This window comes from Gambusia affinis, linkage group LG04 (genome assembly GCF_019740435.1).
Source record: "Gambusia affinis linkage group LG04, SWU_Gaff_1.0, whole genome shotgun sequence".
Taxonomy (NCBI): domain Eukaryota; kingdom Metazoa; phylum Chordata; class Actinopteri; order Cyprinodontiformes; family Poeciliidae; genus Gambusia; species Gambusia affinis.
Genome location: NC_057871.1, coordinates 23467835 through 23489115, shown reverse-complemented (window position 1 = coordinate 23489115; position 21281 = coordinate 23467835). Strand labels below are relative to the sequence as shown.

The window sequence follows — 21281 nt, the reverse complement described above, 5'->3', positions numbered from 1 at the left end:
CCTGCAGCCTATTTGCTAACTGAAGTATAAATGTGACAGACACTACAATCTCTAATAACTATTTTGAAGCTATAACCTTTTACATAATGATCTATCAATTTGACTTTTGGGGCTTATTTTTGTTTTGTGGCTTACCTAAAGTTTTGGCCTGCCAATATCAACTCTAGTATATTTGGGTTTATCTTGAAGAAGGATAATTTTCTGCATTCAAAGTCGTTTTTAAGCTGCAGCTGAATCTCAATATGTTACAATATCTTTGAAAAATGTGTTTGTTTCAGTAAGTTTGTTCACTGAGTAAAAACACTTCATCCAGAATATTTACACAGAGACTCATGTTTTTATCCATGTTACTTATGAGGATTTTCTGCTTACAGCTAATGGAAACAACATTCAACAGTAGAATATTAAATCAAACCAATAAAAAAGTGTTTTAATACTAATACTAATACCTGCACATGTTATGTTCAAAATAAATGCTGAATCTGACAAATGTGCCTCTTTGGAGCACATATTGCAACTTACTGAGATGTTCATGTATCTACAGTATCAGCTTTTGAAAATAATCTTTAAGGCGGTAGTGAAAACACTTTTAATAAAGTCTACATTTCTGCCTTGAAATGTTTTTTTTTAACTGATCTGTAATATTTGAGTCTTAAATGTCTTGTTTTCATTTGCTTTAAGCAGAAACTAATCATAATTAACAGAAATAATAGCTTAAAATCATCAGTCTGTGTGTAATTATTTTATAAAATGTATTTCACTTGGTGAATTGAGCTACTAAAATAAATGAACTTTTCAGTGTAATTTTTAACATGACGATATATACCACAGAAATGACAAATGATTATTTTTGAGTTGTTTTACAAATAGAAATCTATTTGTATGTAAAGTCCAGGCTAACAAAGTTCTTCAAAAATAACCTAATTATTAAAAGCACACCACTTCTGTGTTATTTTGTTCTCATTATAAATTCAACAGGATCATGTTATAAAACAGAAACTCAAGTTTTAAACACGTCACAGAGGACTGCTTAATCCAATCATGTGAAAACTGAAAGAGTGCAGCAGAACTACAAACCTGCTGTAAATCTGGAGCGGTGACAATAATCCGTAGCTTAAGTGAGACAATAAGCTGACAACACAACTATATGTCATAATTTGACCTGTATAGACGAGTTGAAAGAAGACTAAAAGTTTAAGTTTAAAACAATTTACATAATACTGCCTCTTTAATGAAGAAGGGATGTTCAAATAAAAACCTATATTGAGCCACAAGAAGAATATGACCAGAGTTTGGACTAAAAATACACAATAAACAATCCTTTTCAAGGTTGTTGTGTTGCCAGCAGTAAGTCATAATCGTGACTGTTTCCATGCTCTCACATTTGAACAAAGCACACACACACACTCAGTGTGTGTCAGTCACACACCCTCGCCTCCTGATGACATTCCTGGTAAGCGCTTTCTTCAGCACGGGAGAAAATCTGGCCTGACTCCTTCTTAAGGGATTGGCCGTCTCCCTCTGGGCTCGACTACTCAAGTCATGGGTTCGCTTTTCTCCCGCAGGGGAGACAATTGCGTTATCCCGGGCCTCACCTCGTAGACGCTCGGCCACCACGTCCTCCCACGAATCCCTGCGGTGTCGGCCTTTAAGGAACGTCGCGTCCCTGGATGGGAGAGGAAGGTCGCAGTGTTATTTTGAGCAGCCCGCTAACGTATGGAGGTGTGGGATTGCGTAAGGCCGCGTTAAGTTGGTGATGCGAGCCGGACACAAAGAGGCTGCACTCAGACATGCAGGGTTCTTTAGTAGGAGAGGAGAGGGTGAATCATATACCAATAATCGCACTGACATCTCTACCTGTGGATGAGATGGATTCGCTTTAAACTGAGCATGTGTTTTTCTTTTTTTTATTACTTCGCTAATGTGAGTGAGTGCATTATCTACCTCTCTGTTAATGTAAAAACGGAGAGATTTCAAAAAGCCTTTCTTTTTTTTAATGATGTATATCCAAAATGGCACTTGAGAAAGCTTGATGGCCTCTCCAGTAGGCTGAAAAATGCAACCACATATTGCAGATCTGAGTCAGGATTACAAGTAAAAGAAGAGCCCATGTTTTTCATCTTTCTATGAACATAAAACCATGATTCATACACAAGACATGCAACTCTGATTTACAGAGTTATTCCAGCGGGGTAAATTTAAAAAGAAATGTCCTTAACCCACTTTCTTTCTTGCTTCTTAAGTAATAGTAGTTATAGCATTGCTCTGTATTAGTCCAGGTGTTTGTATATTCAAACAAAAACGTCAGCAATGGTATCAGCTGGCAATGGTTCACCTTTAAGATTACGTCTGACAAGAATGTGTCAAACTCAAGGCCCGGGGGCCTGACACGGCCCGCCGCTGCTTTCTATGTGGCCCTCTAGACTCCAAATGACATCAATAAGTCACTCCAGTTTTTCCATTAAATTTATATATAAAAAAAACAGATCCTCACATTTTTTTTTCATTTTACTGCAATTTTTCCCCAAAATTGGTCAAAAACTGAGTTTAAGTGACTGCAGCCTTAGCCTTATTTGATGTCAAGTTATATTGTGTAATCAATACGGAGAGGAATAAAAAGTCACATTTAATATAATCTGTCAGCACAAATATCGTAAAAAACATCCTACCAATATTTCTAAATTAGAAGCTTGAAGCTTGCAATTTAGATTGCAAAAAGAAAAAAAAAAGAAATCGCAAAATCCTGGAGGGACTGATCGGTCTCAAAAGATATTCAATATTATTTAATTTTAAGAAACACTTACTGAATGATGAAACAAACATCTATCTGTTGATATTTTAACACTTTAATTGGTTTCATCAATACATTCTGACACAATCGGCCTTTTAAGAACAGTCAAGTTTTTGGTATGGCCCAAAATAAAACTGAGTTCGACGCCCCTGATCTAACAGGATTTATTGGCTTCCTGCTCAAATTTCCACTGTGGTTCATCAAAGTAGCTTAAAGTTCAGAGTGAGATCAAATCCACAAAGTAAAAACTTTCAACTACATCCAACTACTCTTCAGACATATACTCTAGATTGGTCATGGCAAAAATGTCATGTTAAAAGTGGAATAATCTACCAGTGGAACTAGTAATTTTTCATTAAAGAGGTTTTTTTTTTTACTTAAACCAAGCTCCTATATTTTGCTGAAAAGTTGATTGTAAGTTAATTTTGTCTTATTCGGAGTTTACGCAACCAAAAATACTTAAGTTTTTGTTGTTGTTGCCATTGGTTACTGCAGTGCATATATAAGCAATATGTATAATCTGATGATGTTGGAACACAAAATCAAAGATTTTCAAATGACAGAGTGATTTTGGCTAAAAATGTGAAACCCTGACACTTCTTCAAAATAATGTCTATCACACAAAGTTGCTAAGGAGAGATATTTATTTACTTCCCCTCGCTACAACACAACAACAATACCTTAGTTACATAACTGCATACCATAGTACTTAGCTGGTTGCAACAAACAGAGCAGAGGTTTGACACCGACACATCATGCAACATTCCTTTATGCCAGAACTACCAAAAGTCCCAATGGCCGGTGGGACAACACGAAACTCCCCGCAGAACCTGTGCAGGTTTACGTGGACCAGTTTGTGAAAGATGAACCTAAACCATCCAAAAGTCATACAAGATTAAATAATCTCCGTTGAGCGGAAATAGCTTCCATAAATTTAAACACACGATCCCAGCTGTTCCCACGACGGCAGGGCGCCTCGGGTCTCGGTGGTTTGAAGTGAGCGCGATGAACACACGCAGACCAGCTGATGCGGCCCTGCCTTCTGTGTCTGCCCCAATTCGCCTGATGCAAAGTCACCGCTGACATCATTACGGTGCACCCGCCTGCAGGCGTTTCGGTTTATGCAACAGGAAAAAGTTCAGCAACTCATCAGAGCTATGGATGTTTTGTTTTCATTCCAGGGGCGTTTTTCTTCTCTTTTTTATTTATTTACTATTCTCGTCTGCGATGGACTGCCTCGGAGCTGAACGTCGACGTCAGACAGTGTCTTCTTTCTTTGTATTTGTTTAAAGAGGCGGGGCTCTGTTACTCTCTGAAGACCGCAGAGAAAATACATTCAGTCTACTATTTCTATCTCTGCTGCCGTTTTAGAAAACAAAAATTAAACTTTCAAAGACATGCTGTTTACACGTATCCGTACCATAGACAAGCAAGTGTCAGGCCTGCTTATGTGGCACGGTTGACGTGCTCAACTGTCGAGATACGTCACGTCTTACATTTCATTCAGAAGTCGGTGCACATTAAAAAGAAAAAAAAAAGTCTGGAGGCACAGAGCAATCAGGACAGAGGCACAATCCTCGGGGCATGAAAGCATACAACAAAGAAACGGGGAGACAGATGGAAACAGAAGCCTGCGGGTATTAACGCAGAAACAGGATGAAAAGCAGCACACACAGAGAAGAGCCTTTTATATATATAATTAACTTTGTGACTCATGCGCTTTTCGTCAACGTCGTTCAACGCGCACGTGCAAACCTCATGCAATTGCTCAAAGCTGTGGCTGCATCTTTTCCCTATTTCTGTACAACGTTTTCATGCAGGACAAGAAGGAGGCATGCTGAGTGAGCCTCCATCCCAAATTAAGGTTGACGTAACAGGATGAGATCCACAACCCCATCAAGATCACAAAGCACCTCGGTTTATTTAGGAGGGGGGGAATAGCAAATTTGTTCTGATTTTGTATTATTTCTGATTACCATGTTAGTATGTTATTAAAGTGTTTTGTAGGCATAAACTATGTTCAAATTCTGTCCTAGGTTTTAACAAAATAATTCAAAGGAAAATCTAGTTTCATGATATTTCAAACCTAGAGAATTAAAAGTATCACATTGGTATTGGTATCAATATCAATATCGGTGATTCTGGTCCTGCATTTGCTTGGTGTCTATTCCATATCAAAATCTGAAGTGTCAGAAGCGGTGAGAAATGTGGAGGCTGAAGTAAATTTTAGAAAAACTGTGCATACTCAGCGTAAATCTCAGATTCGGTTTCCGAAGCGGAACGCAGAGGCCAGATTTACATCAAAAGAAGAGACGCACAAAGCAAACCGATAAGGAGAACTCCCGTCTCACGGCTCTCCATCTTACATGGAGCAGCAGGGACTTCTTAGAAAATACATTAAGCCTTATCACAAAGGTTTTATTGATGACAGGGACAGCCTTCCCAGCGTGATTCAGCCTCTCCTCATTTCCTGTTGACCACGGCCAGGGAGGCGCGGAGAATCTTGAGAATCGAGCCGGCCTGAGAGCGGAGCCGCGGAGATCAGAGGCAGATGAAAGAGCACGAAGGGGAGGAAAGAGAAAGAGAGAGTGACTGCTTCATCATCATGGAGGCAGTCAGCCTGGAGAGTTCTCATTAGTGAGTGACATGATAAGGTGTGAGTGTCAGGCGAAGCAGATCTTAACACTGTCACAGTCTCACATCTAATTGGACCGGTGGCAGCTTTACTCATGTTGTTGTTGTTGTTTGAGAGGAGGAAGACGCGGCTTCAAGATGATTAGACACGAGCAACGGATGGAGGAACAAAGAACTGAGTGTCCCAGGAACATGTAAAGCACAACATCACACACACATTTACAGAAATAGCATCTGCTTTTCTGTTTTCGCGCAGAAGTTTTCCTCACTCATTCACATACCAGCAGTTGTGAAGTTTTGAGCATATTCAGCGCAAATCCAAACACAAGATTTTATTTATCTGGAAGATTATTTTTTCATTCACAGAGTTGTCCTCCCTGAATGTAAGCTGTGTTGCGGGGGCGTCGCTGCGACTGCTGCTTGCCTCTGACGTAGAAACAATCCCCTCTTGTGATCTGGTATTGCAGCTAGTCCTAGAAAACGAGAGGCAGGAAAAAAATAAAACAATAAAAGGAGAGTTAGTCACTATGCTCAGACGAGCGTCATCTCTATCATCACACAGTCATCTTCTGAGCTGATATATATATTAAAAAAGAGTAAAGTGTGTACCATCAGAGCAGGTGAATTTCCTCTGCTTCATTATTATTATTATTTTTTTTGTTACACAAAATGACATGACTTTCATGAGGTAAATTTTATCCAAGAATTTTGTTTCGCTTCCCACATAAACGTATCAGACAATTCTGTTGGAGCTGCAAATAGTGATTAGGAAATTGTGACAGCATGTGTATTATCTCTGATAATATTTCTACTCATTTTCCTCCAGGCATTCAATAAGGGAATAACAGAATGACAACAAAATTGTAAATTAAAAAAAATCCAGCATTGAACAGCTCTACTTGTTAATTCAGGGAAGATATTTTATCCTCTAGATCAGGGGTGTCAAAGTCATTTTTGTTTTGGGCCAAATCAAGATCACGAATGCTCTTTGCCATAATGTATTGATAAAACCTTTTCACAAAATGTTAAAATGTCAATAAATTCTTAAAATTAAATAACATTAATAATCTTTCCAGTTCTTCCAAGATTTTGTGATGTTTTTGCAATAAAAATCAAAGTGTTTGTGATGCTAATTTGGAAATATTTGCACATATTTATGGCGGTAAATGTGACTTTTTATTACTCACTGTATAGATCATGGACTACAATCCTTCATCAGTTAAGGCCGAGTCAGCTGTTTAGTACAAGCAACACATTTTTTTGCCAATTTTTGCGTGAATTTCCACAACAATTCTCAAGAAACTTGAGGGACTGACTGATACAACTTGGCAGTAAACAGATGAAAACTGCATTAATTTGATTGATAAAATAATATCTTAGAATACTTAGTGTTTAGTCTAAAACATAGAGGGCCACATAAAATCTACGGCGGGTTGGATTTGGCTCACGGGCCTCGAGTTTGACACATGTGCTCTAGCTCAATGTATTGTAAATGTTCTGCAGGACCCATTAAAAAGGTTTAGAAAATAATTTTATGCAGAGTTCTAAGTATCTATTCTAGAACTCCATGTCCTTCTTCACTTTAATAATCCAGTTGATGTAGCCTGGTAAAACAAGCCTCGCTTGTTTTACACTTCGCTTCATACAGGGAGTCTGGAATCTGAACTATTGAGAAAAGATCCTACCTGGAGGCGTGGACTCTGTAGAGGTTTTAAATTTTACTCGATCGCTAATTTTTGTCCGTGATGTATGGGATACGCCAGTTTGACACTTTATGTAAACAACCTTCCTCCACTGCAAAGAGAGTAGCGTCGAGCTGAATGAGGCGGCTGCTGGTGTTGGTTAAGTGTTTGGAAGTGTGACCAACATGGACTGAACGGCTTCGTTCACGTCCTCCGCTGCCATCGCTAAAACTACAGGCAGATTGTAAAACAGAGCAGAAAATCGTCGTTCAAAACTTCTCTTCGCTGATTGGCTCGATTGAAATTCTATGAGTGGGAATCCAAGTCAGTGGCAGAAACGCTGTGAAGTTTGATTAGAATTGAGCAGAATAACGTAGGAAGAACACGGCCAGGATAAGGCAGACACCAACTATCGTATTTTTAGAAATTCTTAAACTTTACATGTTCTTTCTGGTTAAAAAGACACGAGTCAGCTGATTCCTCACCCGACTTTTATTAGGAACATCAAGACTGTTATGTTTCACGTTTTTCTGTGTATTTATTTTGAGTTTCTGTGTCTCTGAGACTCCGTGTTGTCCTGTCTCCCTGTGATTGTTTCCCAGGTGTGTCTCGTTTCCTCGATTACCCTCTGTGTGTATTTATGTTTGTTCCTCGTCAGGTCCTCGTCTAGTCCATTCGTATTTCTTGTTGCTACCTGTGTTGAGCGCTGGATTCCACTCAGCAGTGCTGCCTTGGTTTTTGGACTATTTTGGATTATTTGTGTCTAGTTTTGTGCATTAAAACCACCATTTTCACTCCTTACCTGGGTCTACAGCGTCTGTCATGAAGTGCAGGGTGTGGTGGTGAGGCAAAGACAGGTGATCCAGGTTCAAGCCTTTGCCAATTCCAAGCTGGAAAACAAATGTTATAACACTCAGATGTTAGTTATACCTTAAAATGTTAAATGTAGCTGCATAGTTATTTCCTGCCCTAAACAGATACATCAGTGATGCACAGCATAACGTGTATTGATAATAAATTGCATCAATGAAGTATTTGTTACTTATGTCATACTACACTTATCATCAGGATGCTGTTCAGAACAATATGGACTCATGGAGCCATCTTGTCTCTGCACCTGAAACATATTCACACCCTCCTATAGGAATCCAAGCCTCCCTTCTGAAAGGTATTTTTTCCTCAACTCTCAAAAGTTGGTGCTCCTGCTTCACTCTGACTTTATTTACATGTTAAACACAAGAAACCACCAAACATCTGCTTCTTACGAATTATCCAGACCCACCGACTTTTGAGCTAAAACTGCTTGAAAGTCTTCTGACGAAAATACAACTGAATTAAAACGACCTGTCAAAAAGTGTGAACATGTATTGATGAGTGAACAAGAAATGTGTTTTCCTCCAGTTGGATGACAAAGAGCAGCACTCAGCCTGTCATGTGAAGGCTAATTACCACAGGAGGGAGCTTCTTTAGGAAAAGATATTTCCCCTCCGTTTTATTTCTGGAGAACCTTTACTTCTCAGCTTGAGCTCGGATCATTAAGGTATTCTTGGCTCTAAAAGAAATTAAAATTTCCAACTCAGGCAGAGAGTAGGATGCTTTTTTTTCTCTTCATGATGTCATGATATACTTGCAAAACATGTTAAGCTGATTTTAGCATTTTAGATTCAGATGGAATAAATAATACGTCTCTACCGATAATTTGTTGAGACTACCAATTAGTCTCTGCCACTGCAGTTACAAACAGTCTGATTCAAAATGCCTTGTCTGCCAGGTTGATTGATACTCTTTTCATGAGATTGAAATAATAATAAAAAATAAATAAAAATAAAGACTGCTTGATGGACTGCTGTTATTTTTTTTTTCCACCACATTGGGGAAATTGACAATAAAGTGAATTTGAATACATTTTTCTTGGCCTTAAGCTGGTTATGTTACTCTTTTTGTGTATTTTAATCATCTGTCATTGTGTTTTATTTCACTATTTTGCCTATTTTACCTGTGAAACACTTTGGTCACTTCATTGTATTTAATACTGCTTTACAAGTAAAGATTAGTTGGTTAAAAATGTTGTACTTCCTCACGGCACAACCAGACATTTTGGGAAATGGACATTTTTTTTTCTTTAGACTGCCAGATATTAGTTTATTGTAGTCATTTTTACTAATAAACAAAGCTCATGTCCCTGCTGAGCTCCGTCCCACTGTTGATGAGCCGCTGTTCCCGCCTTCACGGTGACCGCCGGAGAGGCGAGGAGACAGCTGGAGCCGGGACCGAGGCGGGGCCGCGGGGCCCTGATGGGATCAGCTGGCAGGTTGCTGAGGAGTGGTGCCAGCCAGCTGTCTGCAGTCGTGAGTCACGTTCTCAACCAGGAGAGCAGACCAGCTCGGTGGGACGCCTCCTGCTTTGTTCCCGTTCCCGAGAAATAGCGTCCATCTGGCCGCGGGGCCAGCTGGCCCCCCAAGTCACCTCAGATGAAAACGAAGCAGACGTTGGTCCTTGCCACTCACAAAGGTGTGTGTGAGAGTTGTTCAGGTATCTGTAGCTAAACCAGCATTGGTTCATGCTGCCCTTTACGCCCCTGTTGGTTCTGTATGTTTTCTGTCATTAAATAATAATGTAGTAGTTCAGGAAGGTTCCCATTTCTATACAAATATTTCCCAGGTGAAATCAGTTCCGGTTGGACAAAGTGGGCGTGGTGTAAAAGAAGCTGCCGCATTCAACCTGACATGTCCTCCTCATGCTCCCACTGTGTGGCTCCCAGTGGGTTCTGGCTGTAAAGCAGCAACAGGTCGCAAAGTGTGGTGCATGCCGTTTTGATTCTCTGAAGGTGAACGCTACTGCGCTGCTCTTCTCCTCCTCTTCCTCCTCCTTTGCTGAAGTCCGGTGTTGGTGCTGGTGTGTTGATGGTGTCTTCCTCTTCTGTGTGCCGTGATTACTGTGGGTTGTCTGACTTCGTCTGGTGCTTTAACGGTTTTCTTGTTTGTTTGTTTGCTGTGGTTGGTAGAAGCCGGCCCTTGCTATTGGTCCCTTTTACCTCAGCTACTGTGATTTTTCTTCTGTTTTCTTATTTGCTTTTCTTTTATAGGACACTGTTTGTAAAATAATATTTTAAATAGAATTTAATAAATTGCTGTGTGAACCTAAATCCCGTCTCAGATGCCATGCATACCTGCATATTTGAACCTGTGTGCCTTAAAAGGAAGGTAATGTTCCCTGGGTGAAATTCCTAGGGTGGCGTTGCTGAGCTGTTTATTTTTTGGGTCCAAAAGTGAAGTTGCATTATATTTCTGAGTTCCATTTAGTGTTGCCACAAAAATATCTTCATTGCTATTAGTAATTATTACAGGTTGGTTTTTTTTCTCAGAGGGTACACACTTTTTTGTTTCCGTGATTGGATATAGAAAGGACCACCAAGGAGCACTGCTGCTCAGTTCATGCTCTGACTGCAGACATTCACACATTTTGGCATGAAGCTATTTTCACATATCCATTTTCCTGATTAATACATATTTGTCTTACTTCACAGTTAAAACAAAGAAGAAGCTTGTTTCCAAAGTCCAAAACATGCATGGTAGTTTAGTGACAACTCTATATTTCCCTTAAATGTGTATATATATATATATATATATATATATGTAAGGATAAAGGAAATGACACATTAGGATAGAGCTTGTGTGTGAGCAGATAAAACACTTAGAGAAAAGCCAAAGAGTCCTTTTGTCCATAACAGAGTGTTCCTTATAAATTTTTTGTAACATTTCTTGTCTGTAAAATTATAAGATTTCTTCTTTTTTTTTTTAAGAAGGACATTTTAGTTTCATTAGTCTTTTTGTTTTTCACAATGTAGCATCAGGGCTTTTTTTCTATTTTTTGTATTTATATTTGTCCTTAACTTGCTCTTTATTAGCACATTAGCTCTACTTTACACCAAACTAACTTTTAGCCACATGAAACAGATGTAAGCGTAAGTTTAATTAATTTAATTAAATCTACAACAGAACTGGGCGTGCTGTGGTGGCGTAGGTGAGAGCGCGACCCACATTTGGAGGCCTTGAGTCCTCGACGTGGCCGTCGTGGGTTCAATTCCTGGACCCGGCGACATTTGGCGCATGTCTTCCCCCCTTTCCTGTCAGCCTACTGTCATATAAGCGACACTAGAGCCCACAAAAAATCCCCTGGTGGGGAAAAAAAAATCTACAACAGAACTTTTATGTCTTCTGCCTACTGCACTTGGGTCCACACTTCAACCACACACTTCATGACAGACGTTGGTAATGCATTGGACTTTAAAGTCACTCTGTCCATCATGCTCTGAATCAATATATTAATGTAAACATTTAAATATTAATAAAACTTGGTTGTGGAGATGGATTTTTTTATCCCAGTAGATTTTATTATGATTATATTTTTATACTCAGAATGACTCATTCAACGTACAAAGATAAGTGAGCTTATCTTTGTACGTTCATCAGTGTGAACTGTGGGTCTGCATCTGGCTGGTGAGAGGTTGAATGTCAGGTTCCATTCTAGTCACTGCCAGTCTCAAACACTGATGCAGATGTTCTTCTGTCAATCTTGATCTCATTGAAGTTTTCTGCAGTTTCATATGTGAAAAGGTTTGCTCGCAGATATACGTGCTGCCAAAAAGTGTGGACATCTTCATTGCGTGTTTTCTGATGTTAGGGTACGTGTCGTTTGGGATGGTGGCATAGAAGTCAATGAGACTTTTGGGCTTGAACGCGTCTTTCAGAACATCATAGTTCTGTAACTCTGCCATCTCAAACTGATAAGAAGGCTGGGCTTCATCGATATCGGCAACAAAGGGGTTCTGGAAAAGACGGATGTCTTTTGCATAAACATGTAGTTCACGGAATCGCACACCGAATTCCGCCTTTAGCATTTCCAGTGCTTCCACACAATTTTCAGCTGGAAAAGGGACCGCTGGGTTCTCTGCAGAGAGATTTTGTGTAGCCGGGAGATGGATAAAACTGTGCTTTTTCACTTGTCCCAAAAGCCGCTTTAGTTTCACCTCAAATGCTTTGATGTGGGGATACATTTCACAAATGAGTTTCCCCTGGCCTTGTAGCTGCAAGTTAAAGTTTCCAAAAATGTGACATGCCATTTCCTTTCTGGGTTGATCAGCTATGGCACCGTTTTGTTTTGTGAATGAAGAAATGCGTTAATTTCAGGTAGTAGCTTGTAAAAACACCTCAAAACTCTGCCCCGGCTCAACCATTGGACCTCTGTGTAGTACAGCACATCTCCGTAGGCAGATTCCAGTTCAGACAGGAATCCTTGGAACTGCCTGTGTTTAAGTCCCTTTGCTCTGATGAAGTTTATGCATGACACCACAACCTTCATGACAGAATTCCACGTCAACACTTTGCAGCACAGTGCTTGCTGGTGAATTAGGCAGTGGACTTGTAGCGGGACGGTGAGACCTCGTTCTTCAATCTCCCGGTTTATGCGTCCTATTAGAACCCATGCCCACCATACTAGGAGCCCTGTCAGTTGTGATGCTGGCCAGCTTTGACCAGTCCAGGTCCAACTCTTCCATGGTTTGGTACACTTTGCCGAAAAAATCCTCCCCATCGTAGTCCCTTTGAGACATTGGAGGGCTGCCAGCTCCTCGCACATCTCAAAGTTTGCAGTAACTCCACGAATAAAAATGAGCATCTCTCCTGCACGTTCGTGCTCTCATCCAATGCTAATGAAAAAAATTCAAATTCTTTCGTCTTCTGCTGCAGCTGGGCATCTGGTGATTGTACTTGCTGATGGACTCACAGCATTAAAGACATCTTTCTTCTCAGGACACACCTCCGCATCAGCTTTCATGCATTTCTTGACAAACTCTCCATCAGTGAAAGGTTTACCGCTGCTTGCTATCAGTTGAGCAACCCGAAAGCTGGCCCGAACAGATGACTGGTTCTGCTGAGCTAACAGTCCACTTTTTAGCTTTGAGTTTGTCTGCTTGCATTTGGCCTTGCAAGCTATCATACTTGTCTTTATGACGAGATCCATAGTGTCTCCTCAGATTGTATTCTTTGAATACCGTTACCGCCTCTTGACAGATGAGTCCACATTGCCGGCAATAAGTCGGGCTTGTTTCCGGTGAGAGTTGGACTCCGCCAGGGCTGCCCTTTGTCACCGATTCTGTTCATTACTTTTATGGACAGAATTTCTAGGTGCAGCCAGGGTGTTGAGGGGATCCATTTTGGTGGCCTTAGGATTGCATCTCTGCTTTTTGCAGATGATGTGGTCTTTTTGGCTTCATCGGGACGTGATCTGCAGCTCTCGCTGGAGCGGTTTGTAGCAGAGTGTGAAGCAGCTGCGATAGCAATCAGTGCCTCCAAATCTGAGGCCATGGTCTAGAGCCGGGAAAGGGTAGAGTGCCTTCTCCGGGTCAAGGGGGGTGTCCTGCCCCAAGTGGAGGAGTTCAAGTATCTCGGGATCTTGTTCATGAATGGGGGAAGAAGGGAGCGGGAGATTGACAGGCGGATTGGCACAGCGTCTGCCGTCAAGCGGGCGCTATACCGGTCCGTCGTGGTGAAGAGAGAGCTGAGCCAAAAAGCGAAGCTCTCGATTTACCAGTCGATCTACATTCCCACCCTCATCTATGAGGGTGGGAATGACCTTTGAGCTTTGGGTCATGACCGAAAGAACGAGATCACAGATACAAGCGGCCGAAATGGGTTTTCACCGTAGGGTGTCTGGGCTCTCCCTCAGAGATAGGGTGAGAAGCTCAGTCATCCGGGAGGGACTCAGAGTAGAGCCGCTGCTCCTTCACGTCGAGAGGGGCCAGTTGAGGTGGCTCGGGCATCTGGTCAGGATGCCTCCTGGACGCCTCCATGGTGAGGTCTTCCGGGCACGTCCCACCGGAAGGAGGCCCTGGGGAAGACCCAGGACATGCTGGAGGGACTATGTCTCTCAGCCGGGCTGGGAATACCATGGGATTCCTCTGGAGGAACTGGCCCAACTGGTTGGGGGAAGTCTGGGCTTCCCTACATAGAGTGATAACCCCGCAACATGACTTCAGATAAATGGAAGAAGATGAGTCAATGGATGGCTTTGTGTAACCGGAAAACTAATCCTAAAAATTAATAAAATAAAATAAAACCAGCGTGGTGCATGACACTGAGATGAGCGTGAAATTGCCTCGACCGGCTGAACCCTGTGGTGCTTCTCGACATATGGAGGAGCTTTACCAGCCAAATGGGAGCACATACATAAACCTTATCAGCACAAAACAGAGCCTTGCAGAGCTGGGCAGAGTGAAGTAAACTCACACATAATTCTTTGTTTAAAAGATATAAATCATTATTGCAGGACTGCGGCCCTCGAGGACTGGAGTTTGAGACCCCTGCCCTAGACAGTTCTATACTTCTAAAGGTATATCATCTGGACCAACTGCTTTTCCACTATTCATCCTTTTCAATGCCCTCTTTACTTCATCCTTAGTAACCTTTGCTACTTCCTGATTCTCAGGAGCAGCTTCTTCTCCTTTGTTCTCTCATTTTTTTCATTAACCAACTCTTCAAAGTACTTCTTCCATTTTCTTATTACAATAGTCACCCTAACGTGTTGTATATCCTTCCCATGTCTATCTTTCTGCATCGTCAACCTGTCAAAGTCCTTCCCTCCCTCCTTACTCTCCAGCTCATTATACAAGTCAGTGTATGGACTTTGCTTGCCCTTAGCTACCTCTACCTTCACTTTACGCTGCAGCTCCCTGTACTCTTGATGACTCGCTTCAGTCCTCACATTGTCCCATTTCTTCTTAGCTGCTCTCTTACTCTGTACCCATATGTTTCCTCCGTAGACTCTCTGGTCTCTCCCTTAGAGATAGAGGGACTCCGAGTAGAGCCGCTGCTCCTTCACGTCTAGAGGAACCACATGAGGTGGATCAGGCATCTGGTTAGGATGCCTCCAGGACACCTCCCTGGTGAGGTGTTCCCTGCACGTCCCACCAGATGGAGGCCCAGGGGAAGACCCAGGACACGCTGGAGGGACTATGTCTCTCAGCCGGGCTAGTAATACCATGGGATTTCTCTGGAGGAACTGGCCCAACTGGCTGGCGTAGGTCTAGGCCTCCCTACTTAGAGTGCTAACCTCGCAACATGACTTTGGATAAATGAAAGAAGATGAGTCGATGGATGGCGTTGTGTAACCGGGAAAATAAAACAATAAAATAAAATAAAACCAGCGTGCTGCATGACACTTAGATGAGTGTGAAATGGCCTCCACCGGCTGAACCCTGTGGTGCTTCTCCAAATATGGAAGAGCTTTACCGGCCAAATGGGAGCACATACATAAACTTTATCAGCACAAAACAGAGCCAGGCAGAGTGATGTAAACTCCACACATAATTCTTTGCTTGAAAGATATGAATCATTCTCACTGCTCCTCAACACACACCACTGAAAACACAACTATAGGTTTTAACATAGAGCTGCACAAGCAAAGCTAACAAAAAGAAAAGAAACGTTAGTCCAGTTTGAGTGAAATGAGGCGAATGCAATTTGTGCTGAGGTAAACTTCAGACATCAAGCAGCGACAGTGCAGGAGGCAAAGCACAGAGGCGCCAGTGGTGTGATTGATCCACCCTCTGGCTGTGTGACTTGTTAAATGCATGAACGATAAACCCATCTTTTAGACTTGACTTTACTTTTCAAGTAAAGTCAAGTCCATGTCTCTGAACACTTTTTCCAGTCAAGTCTAAAGTCTTAATGTTATTGACGTTAGGGACAGATTGGTGTCAGTCATGTGATTGGACAGATCTGGGTCCATCCTGTGATTGGTGGCTTCCTGTCCAGCAGGAAGTTGTGAATAGAGTTTAAAAGCTGCTGCAGGACTGCAGACATTCACAAGAAGCTGGACCAGCAATGGCTCTGCTGAAGGTTCTGCTGCTGCTGGGGCTGGGTGAGTCAGAGACACTGGAGACACTGGATACTCTTCCACTGGCTCTGAATGCTATGAGTTATGTTGATCTGTGTTTTACTGTTTTCATTATAAAGCTGTCATATTGGTTTCTTATTTCTACTGTGTGGATTTAATTAGCTAAAAACAGCAACTTTCTTGTCCAGGTGTTGCAGTGAGCTCAGTGTCTCTGCAGAAGAGAATCATTGGCGGTCAGACCTGTAGAGACGATGAGCGTCAGTATCATGTGCTTATATCTGGAACTAATGGGACAATCAGTTCTACATGTGGAGGATCTCTGATCAGTGACCAGTGGGTTCTGACTGCAACTCACTGCTTGATGTCAGATCCAGGATGGTGAGTGAGGAAAAGTTTTACTGAAAAATGACCAATAACTCTGTTTGTTTCTCTAATAAATGTGTTTTATTTGCCCAGGGTTAATGAGGTTCATGTAGGAATTCATCCTAAAACAGCTTCAAAGATGACTTATACAATCACTCAACGTGAAATTTATAGAGACTGCAACGGTCGTTTACATGAGATTATGCTCCTGAAGCTGTCAGATAAAACATCAATCCGACCAATCAAACTACCTGACTGTCCAGATACTCTCCTACTGTAAGTTTAATCTTCTCAAGATTCAGAACTTGGTTCTTGATCTGCCAGATGAGGCAAAGTTCATGCAGGAATATTTTTGAGCTCTAGTCTCCCACAGTTAGTTGTTTTTCTTAATGTGATTTATTTTCAGTTTTGTTTTTCTTGTTTTTCAGCGGCACCAAGGTTCAGATTGCAGGCTATGGACCAACAAGAGTTGGCATTTTTAACAAAAGAAGTGAGATGAATGTTCATGTTTCTCATTGTTTTTGTTATTACCTCAAAATGATTTAGATGATTCAAATCATTTTTAGACTGTTAAAGCTGAACTTAGTAAGCTGGTTGAAGATTTGATTATCAAAAACTCTGAGATAAACTGCTTAAAGCTGAAATAGGAAGTTCTGAGAAAACTGTGAGCTTAGCCTGAAAATTTGAACAAGCAGACAAAACAGGTTGCTCCCCTGTACAGTGAACAGGGTGTACATGAGCATTGATTGACAGCACTAAGATCCTCCTCTTGGTTCTGATTGGTTGTTTTTGACATGGAGTGGTGCATTTCTGCAGACAACTAGGATAACAGGGAGAAGGTGGAGGAGATCAATCTTTTCATAAATTTTATATTTACCGTGAGGACTTAGTGACAGTTTTGATAAAAATGTTTTTAAAAGAATGCATTTTATACAAGTAACATACTGCAGTGTAATAACCACAGACAAGGTAATATGAGCAAAATATGTCTATGCTTCAACAGATCTTACATATCTATGCTGCTTTTTCTTTACAGTGAAAAATCCATCAGATGATCTTCAGTGTGCAGAGTTAAAGATTGATAAAAATGAAAAGGTGGAAGAGATTATGGCAAGACAGAACGGCTTTCAGTTCAGTTACCAAAATTGGTACAGTGTGAAAACCTCTAGTAAAGACACATCTCAAGTATGTCAGTCTTTAAACCATTTTCTGGACAAAATCTTGATGTTTATTTTACTGGATAAATCGCAGCAGCAGGACAACTGAAAGCTTTGTGTTTGTGACAGGGCGACTCTGGTGGAGGATGGGTGTTCAGGAACAGGCTGTATGGCGTCCACGTCTTCACTGGAGATTATATTTATGCACACGCTGCACCAGCTGGTTTCATGGATGTCTGTGCCTACAAGAAGTGGATAGATGACACAATTAATCCAATTACATAACCAAAGAAATCCTGGGTTTCCCAGTGTGTGAATTGTGGCTAAATGCATATGTTCCCAGCGTCACAAGATGACAAATTTTGTCAATCTTTAAATTTCAATTTTCACTTGATTCATTTTCTGATTTATAGCTGAACTCCTTGGGAATTAAAATTATTGTGCACAAGCTAATCTGTGTTAATATATTATTTCTCTAGTGAAGCTACTGTTTACTTAATAATCACTAATAATATCCACTGTCACATGACTAGAAAATAAATGTCTGTTATCTGATCAGATTGTCTCTCTTGTAAATATTTAGCTTTGAGCCAATTATTTATTTAATAAGGTAAATATTAAGCTTCTACCTAAATAGCTCCAAAGTTCAGATTAGCTAGCAAGCTAAATATTTGTGTTCAAATCCAAATAATTGTTATATTGCGAGTCTTAGAAACAAAGAGAAGATCTACCGTAGTTGTTTGGAAGCTCAAACCTTTAGCATTTCTGTCTCTAGCTCCCCCCTCAGACCTGACTGGGAAAGCTGGAGCTGGCCTGTATAACCACTCCAGATCCTCCACAGGTGCTACTATACTTCTCCAAACATGACGAAATATGAAATATTACTTATTTCAGTGGGAAAAAGAAATGATCGGCTTATTTGAGAATCATATTGAATTTGGTATGTTTTCACTCGTTGGCTTCAGCCATATGTAATGTCTTTAATCTTAGTATCACATTAGCTTAGCTTTGTCGGACGTATACAAGACTGAGGACTGTGGGTTGTTAGTGCAGACATGGCGTTCTGTGTGGGAGCCATGGGACAATGCAACAGCTTGAAAGAGCAGTCCGCCATATTTTAGCTTAGCACCACATGCACCAACCACACTTGGTGGTTATGGTGGGGTGGTATCTGTGCCACCCCTTCATGAGAGTTGTTAGGATTACATAATTCTTTGCTTACCTCTATCTCTGTTAGCAGCTTGCATGCTCATCTATACACACACAGAGATGTGCAAGCACACGCACATATGTACAGGCAAGGATAAAGGAAATGGCACATTAGATAGAGCTTGTGTGTAAGCAGATAAAACTCTGAGAAAAGACAGAGTCCTTTTGTCCATAACAGAGTGTTCCTTAAAAATTTCTTGTAACATTTTTGGTCTATAATGTAACAGGATACATAGTTTTGTTTTTGCAATGGACATTTTAGTTTTTCACAATGTAGCATCAGGGCTTTTTTCCTATTTTTTTGCATTCATGTTTGTCCTTAACTTGCTCTTTGTTAGCACATTAGCTCCACTTTACATCAAACCAAATTTTAGCCACATAAAACATTTGTTTCTTTTCCTAATATCAGATGAATATGTAGACACGTCTCTAATTAGTCAAATCACAGACTGTTAATCACCAGTTCGTCTCATTATTTCATGCCACTGCTCCTCGTCCCTTCTTCCTGGTTTCTTCATGGTCTTTGGTTTGTGTTTATTTTTGTTCCTTGGACTTTGTTCTTGCTAAGTTTGATTAATTTAGTTAAATCTACTACAGAACTTTTATGTCTCCTGCCTACTGTACTTGGGTCCACAGTTCAACCACACACTTCATGATAGACGGAGGTAATGCATTGGACTTTAAAGTCACTATGTCCATGATGGTCAGCTTGAAATGGATATATGTAATGTAAACATTTAAATATAAATAAAACTTGATTTCTTTAACAGCCACAATCAAGCCAACCTTTGTTACAAAATAAAATGGCAACAATGATTTCATGAAGCTTAGGCGTAAACTCAATCTAGGAGACTCTTTAGCCCCACCTGCATCATTCAACCGGCACTTCCTGCTCATCACTGCTGATTAACCAACGCTGGTCCAAATCACACCATGCCCAATCTCCATCTGAGTTCCAGCTGGTAAGGACCTCTATCCACAACGTCTCTCGCTTTCCAGCAGAGCTCAACAGCTTGAAATCATGTCCGACCTTGAGTCTGATGTCCTACCAAATTCTCCAGTCGCCTCTTCTGAGGCCCCTGGCCCTCCCACCTTTTTCTCAGTTCGCTGCAGCGTTTGCATCGCCTCTCGTTCAAATCCTTTATCCCCCACCTCTATCCTTCATTCGTGAGTCATTTCCCTTACCCCTGGCCTCAGTTAGCTTCGCTCACATTCGCTTGTTTCTCTCGAAGACTCTTTCCTTCCCCTCCACAGGGGCTACTCCCCAGAAGTATCTCCTGTCTTTTTAACATGTTATCTGAGGCCCTTTGTTGGATACTTCTCAACATTATTAAGCTCCCCTCCGTGCTACACCTCCTCAACGACTTCCTCCTCATCGATCCCCCTCTTCAAACATCCCATTCCCTTCAGACACTCAAAGATCTGTTTTTCATCGCGTCGGTGTCCCCACCTCTGAGAAGAAAACCACCTTTCTGTCAAAAAAGTTAGAATTCCTCGACATCTACCTAGACACTGAGAAGATGCTGGCTTCACTACCGACTGACAAATAAGTTTGCATCCGCGAGATTTTCCAACCCCACCTCTCATCCTCTGTTCTTTCTAAACGCGAGCTTCTCTCCTTGCTTGGACATCTCAACTTCGCCATGCGGATAATTCCCCAAGGGCGTTCCTTCATTTCCAGGCTCCAGGATTTAGCTAACTCAGTTCCTTCATTGCTCGATCAAGTCTCGCTGGATGACGGGTGTCGCTCCGACCTCTCCTTTTGGTCCAGACTGCTCAACAGCTGGAACGGCATTTCGTTTTTCTACGCGATGTTATTCTCTCTGCTGACTCCATCCAATTCTATACAGATGCAGCCCCATCTGCTGGTTTTTGGGGATTCTTTCAGGGCAAGTGGTTCGCAGAGAAATGGCCCCCCTCAACTCCATAGCATGAGTCGTCAGCCTCGTGCCGTGGACAAGGCTGACTACCTCATCATCGTGAGTCTTATTCCTACTCCAGCATCTCGTTTCCATAAGAAATAGTCCATACCTCTCCTTTCTAGTTTCCTTTCTCTCTTTCACCGCTTTACCACTTGTTTAACCTCCCACTAGCCCTCTTCTCTGGCAGCACACCACCTCATGCCCGGATTATCCTGAGCTCCTAGCTGGCCTTTTAACAAGCTGTACTTTATCCCCATCCCACAGCATCTCCTGCTTCTCATCATTAGCCTGGATCCTGTAACCGTTGCCTTGTACATTCCTTATTATCACACCGCACCGTCTCCAGCTGGCCCTTTTAACCAGCTGCCTTGTCCTCCTCTTCCCTCAGCATCCCTGGTTGGCCTGTATTTATCAGCCGCCAGATATCCCGTATCAGAACATTTCACCACCACGCCCCTCTCCGCTGGCCTTTTATCCAGCTGCTCCTCATCCCCGCCGCTCCTCATCCCCGCCGCTCCTCATCCCCGCCTCGCAGCATCCTATGTTGGTCCCGTTTTAAGGCATCCCATCTTCCCAAGCCCTGCTGTGTTCCCAGCTGACCTTCTAATCAGTAGCCCCTTTTTTCTCG

The 21281-nt window shown here is 41.6% G+C and overlaps 1 protein-coding gene across 1 annotated transcript; it reads left to right on the top strand.

The window, feature by feature from the left end:
* The first annotated feature begins 15936 nt into the window (after window positions 1–15936).
* On the top strand, window positions 15937–18077 carry LOC122829752 (prostate-specific antigen-like). Its single transcript, XM_044114551.1, has 6 exons — window positions 15937–16026; window positions 16191–16380; window positions 16459–16641; window positions 16794–16855; window positions 17402–17550; window positions 17652–18077. Exons 1-6 carry the CDS (start codon window positions 15990–15992, stop codon window positions 17805–17807), a joined length of 777 nt encoding a protein of 258 aa, XP_043970486.1. The 5' UTR covers window positions 15937–15989; the 3' UTR covers window positions 17808–18077.
* Window positions 18078–21281: the final 3204 nt, after the last annotated feature.

What these genes read in the sequence shown, in the direction of transcription:
- LOC122829752 (XM_044114551.1), top strand. Translation starts at nt 15,990, where the DNA reads ATGGCTCTGCTGAAGGTTCTGCTGCTGCTGGGGCTGG. An exon ending in TTGATGTCAGATCCAGGATG is followed by an intron (nt 16,381 to 16,458) that starts GTGAGTGAGGAA and finishes TTATTTGCCCAG; the next exon opens with GGTTAATGAGGTTCATGTAG. An exon ending in TGGCATTTTTAACAAAAGAA is followed by an intron (nt 16,856 to 17,401) that starts GTGAGATGAATG and finishes TTTTCTTTACAG; the next exon opens with TGAAAAATCCATCAGATGAT.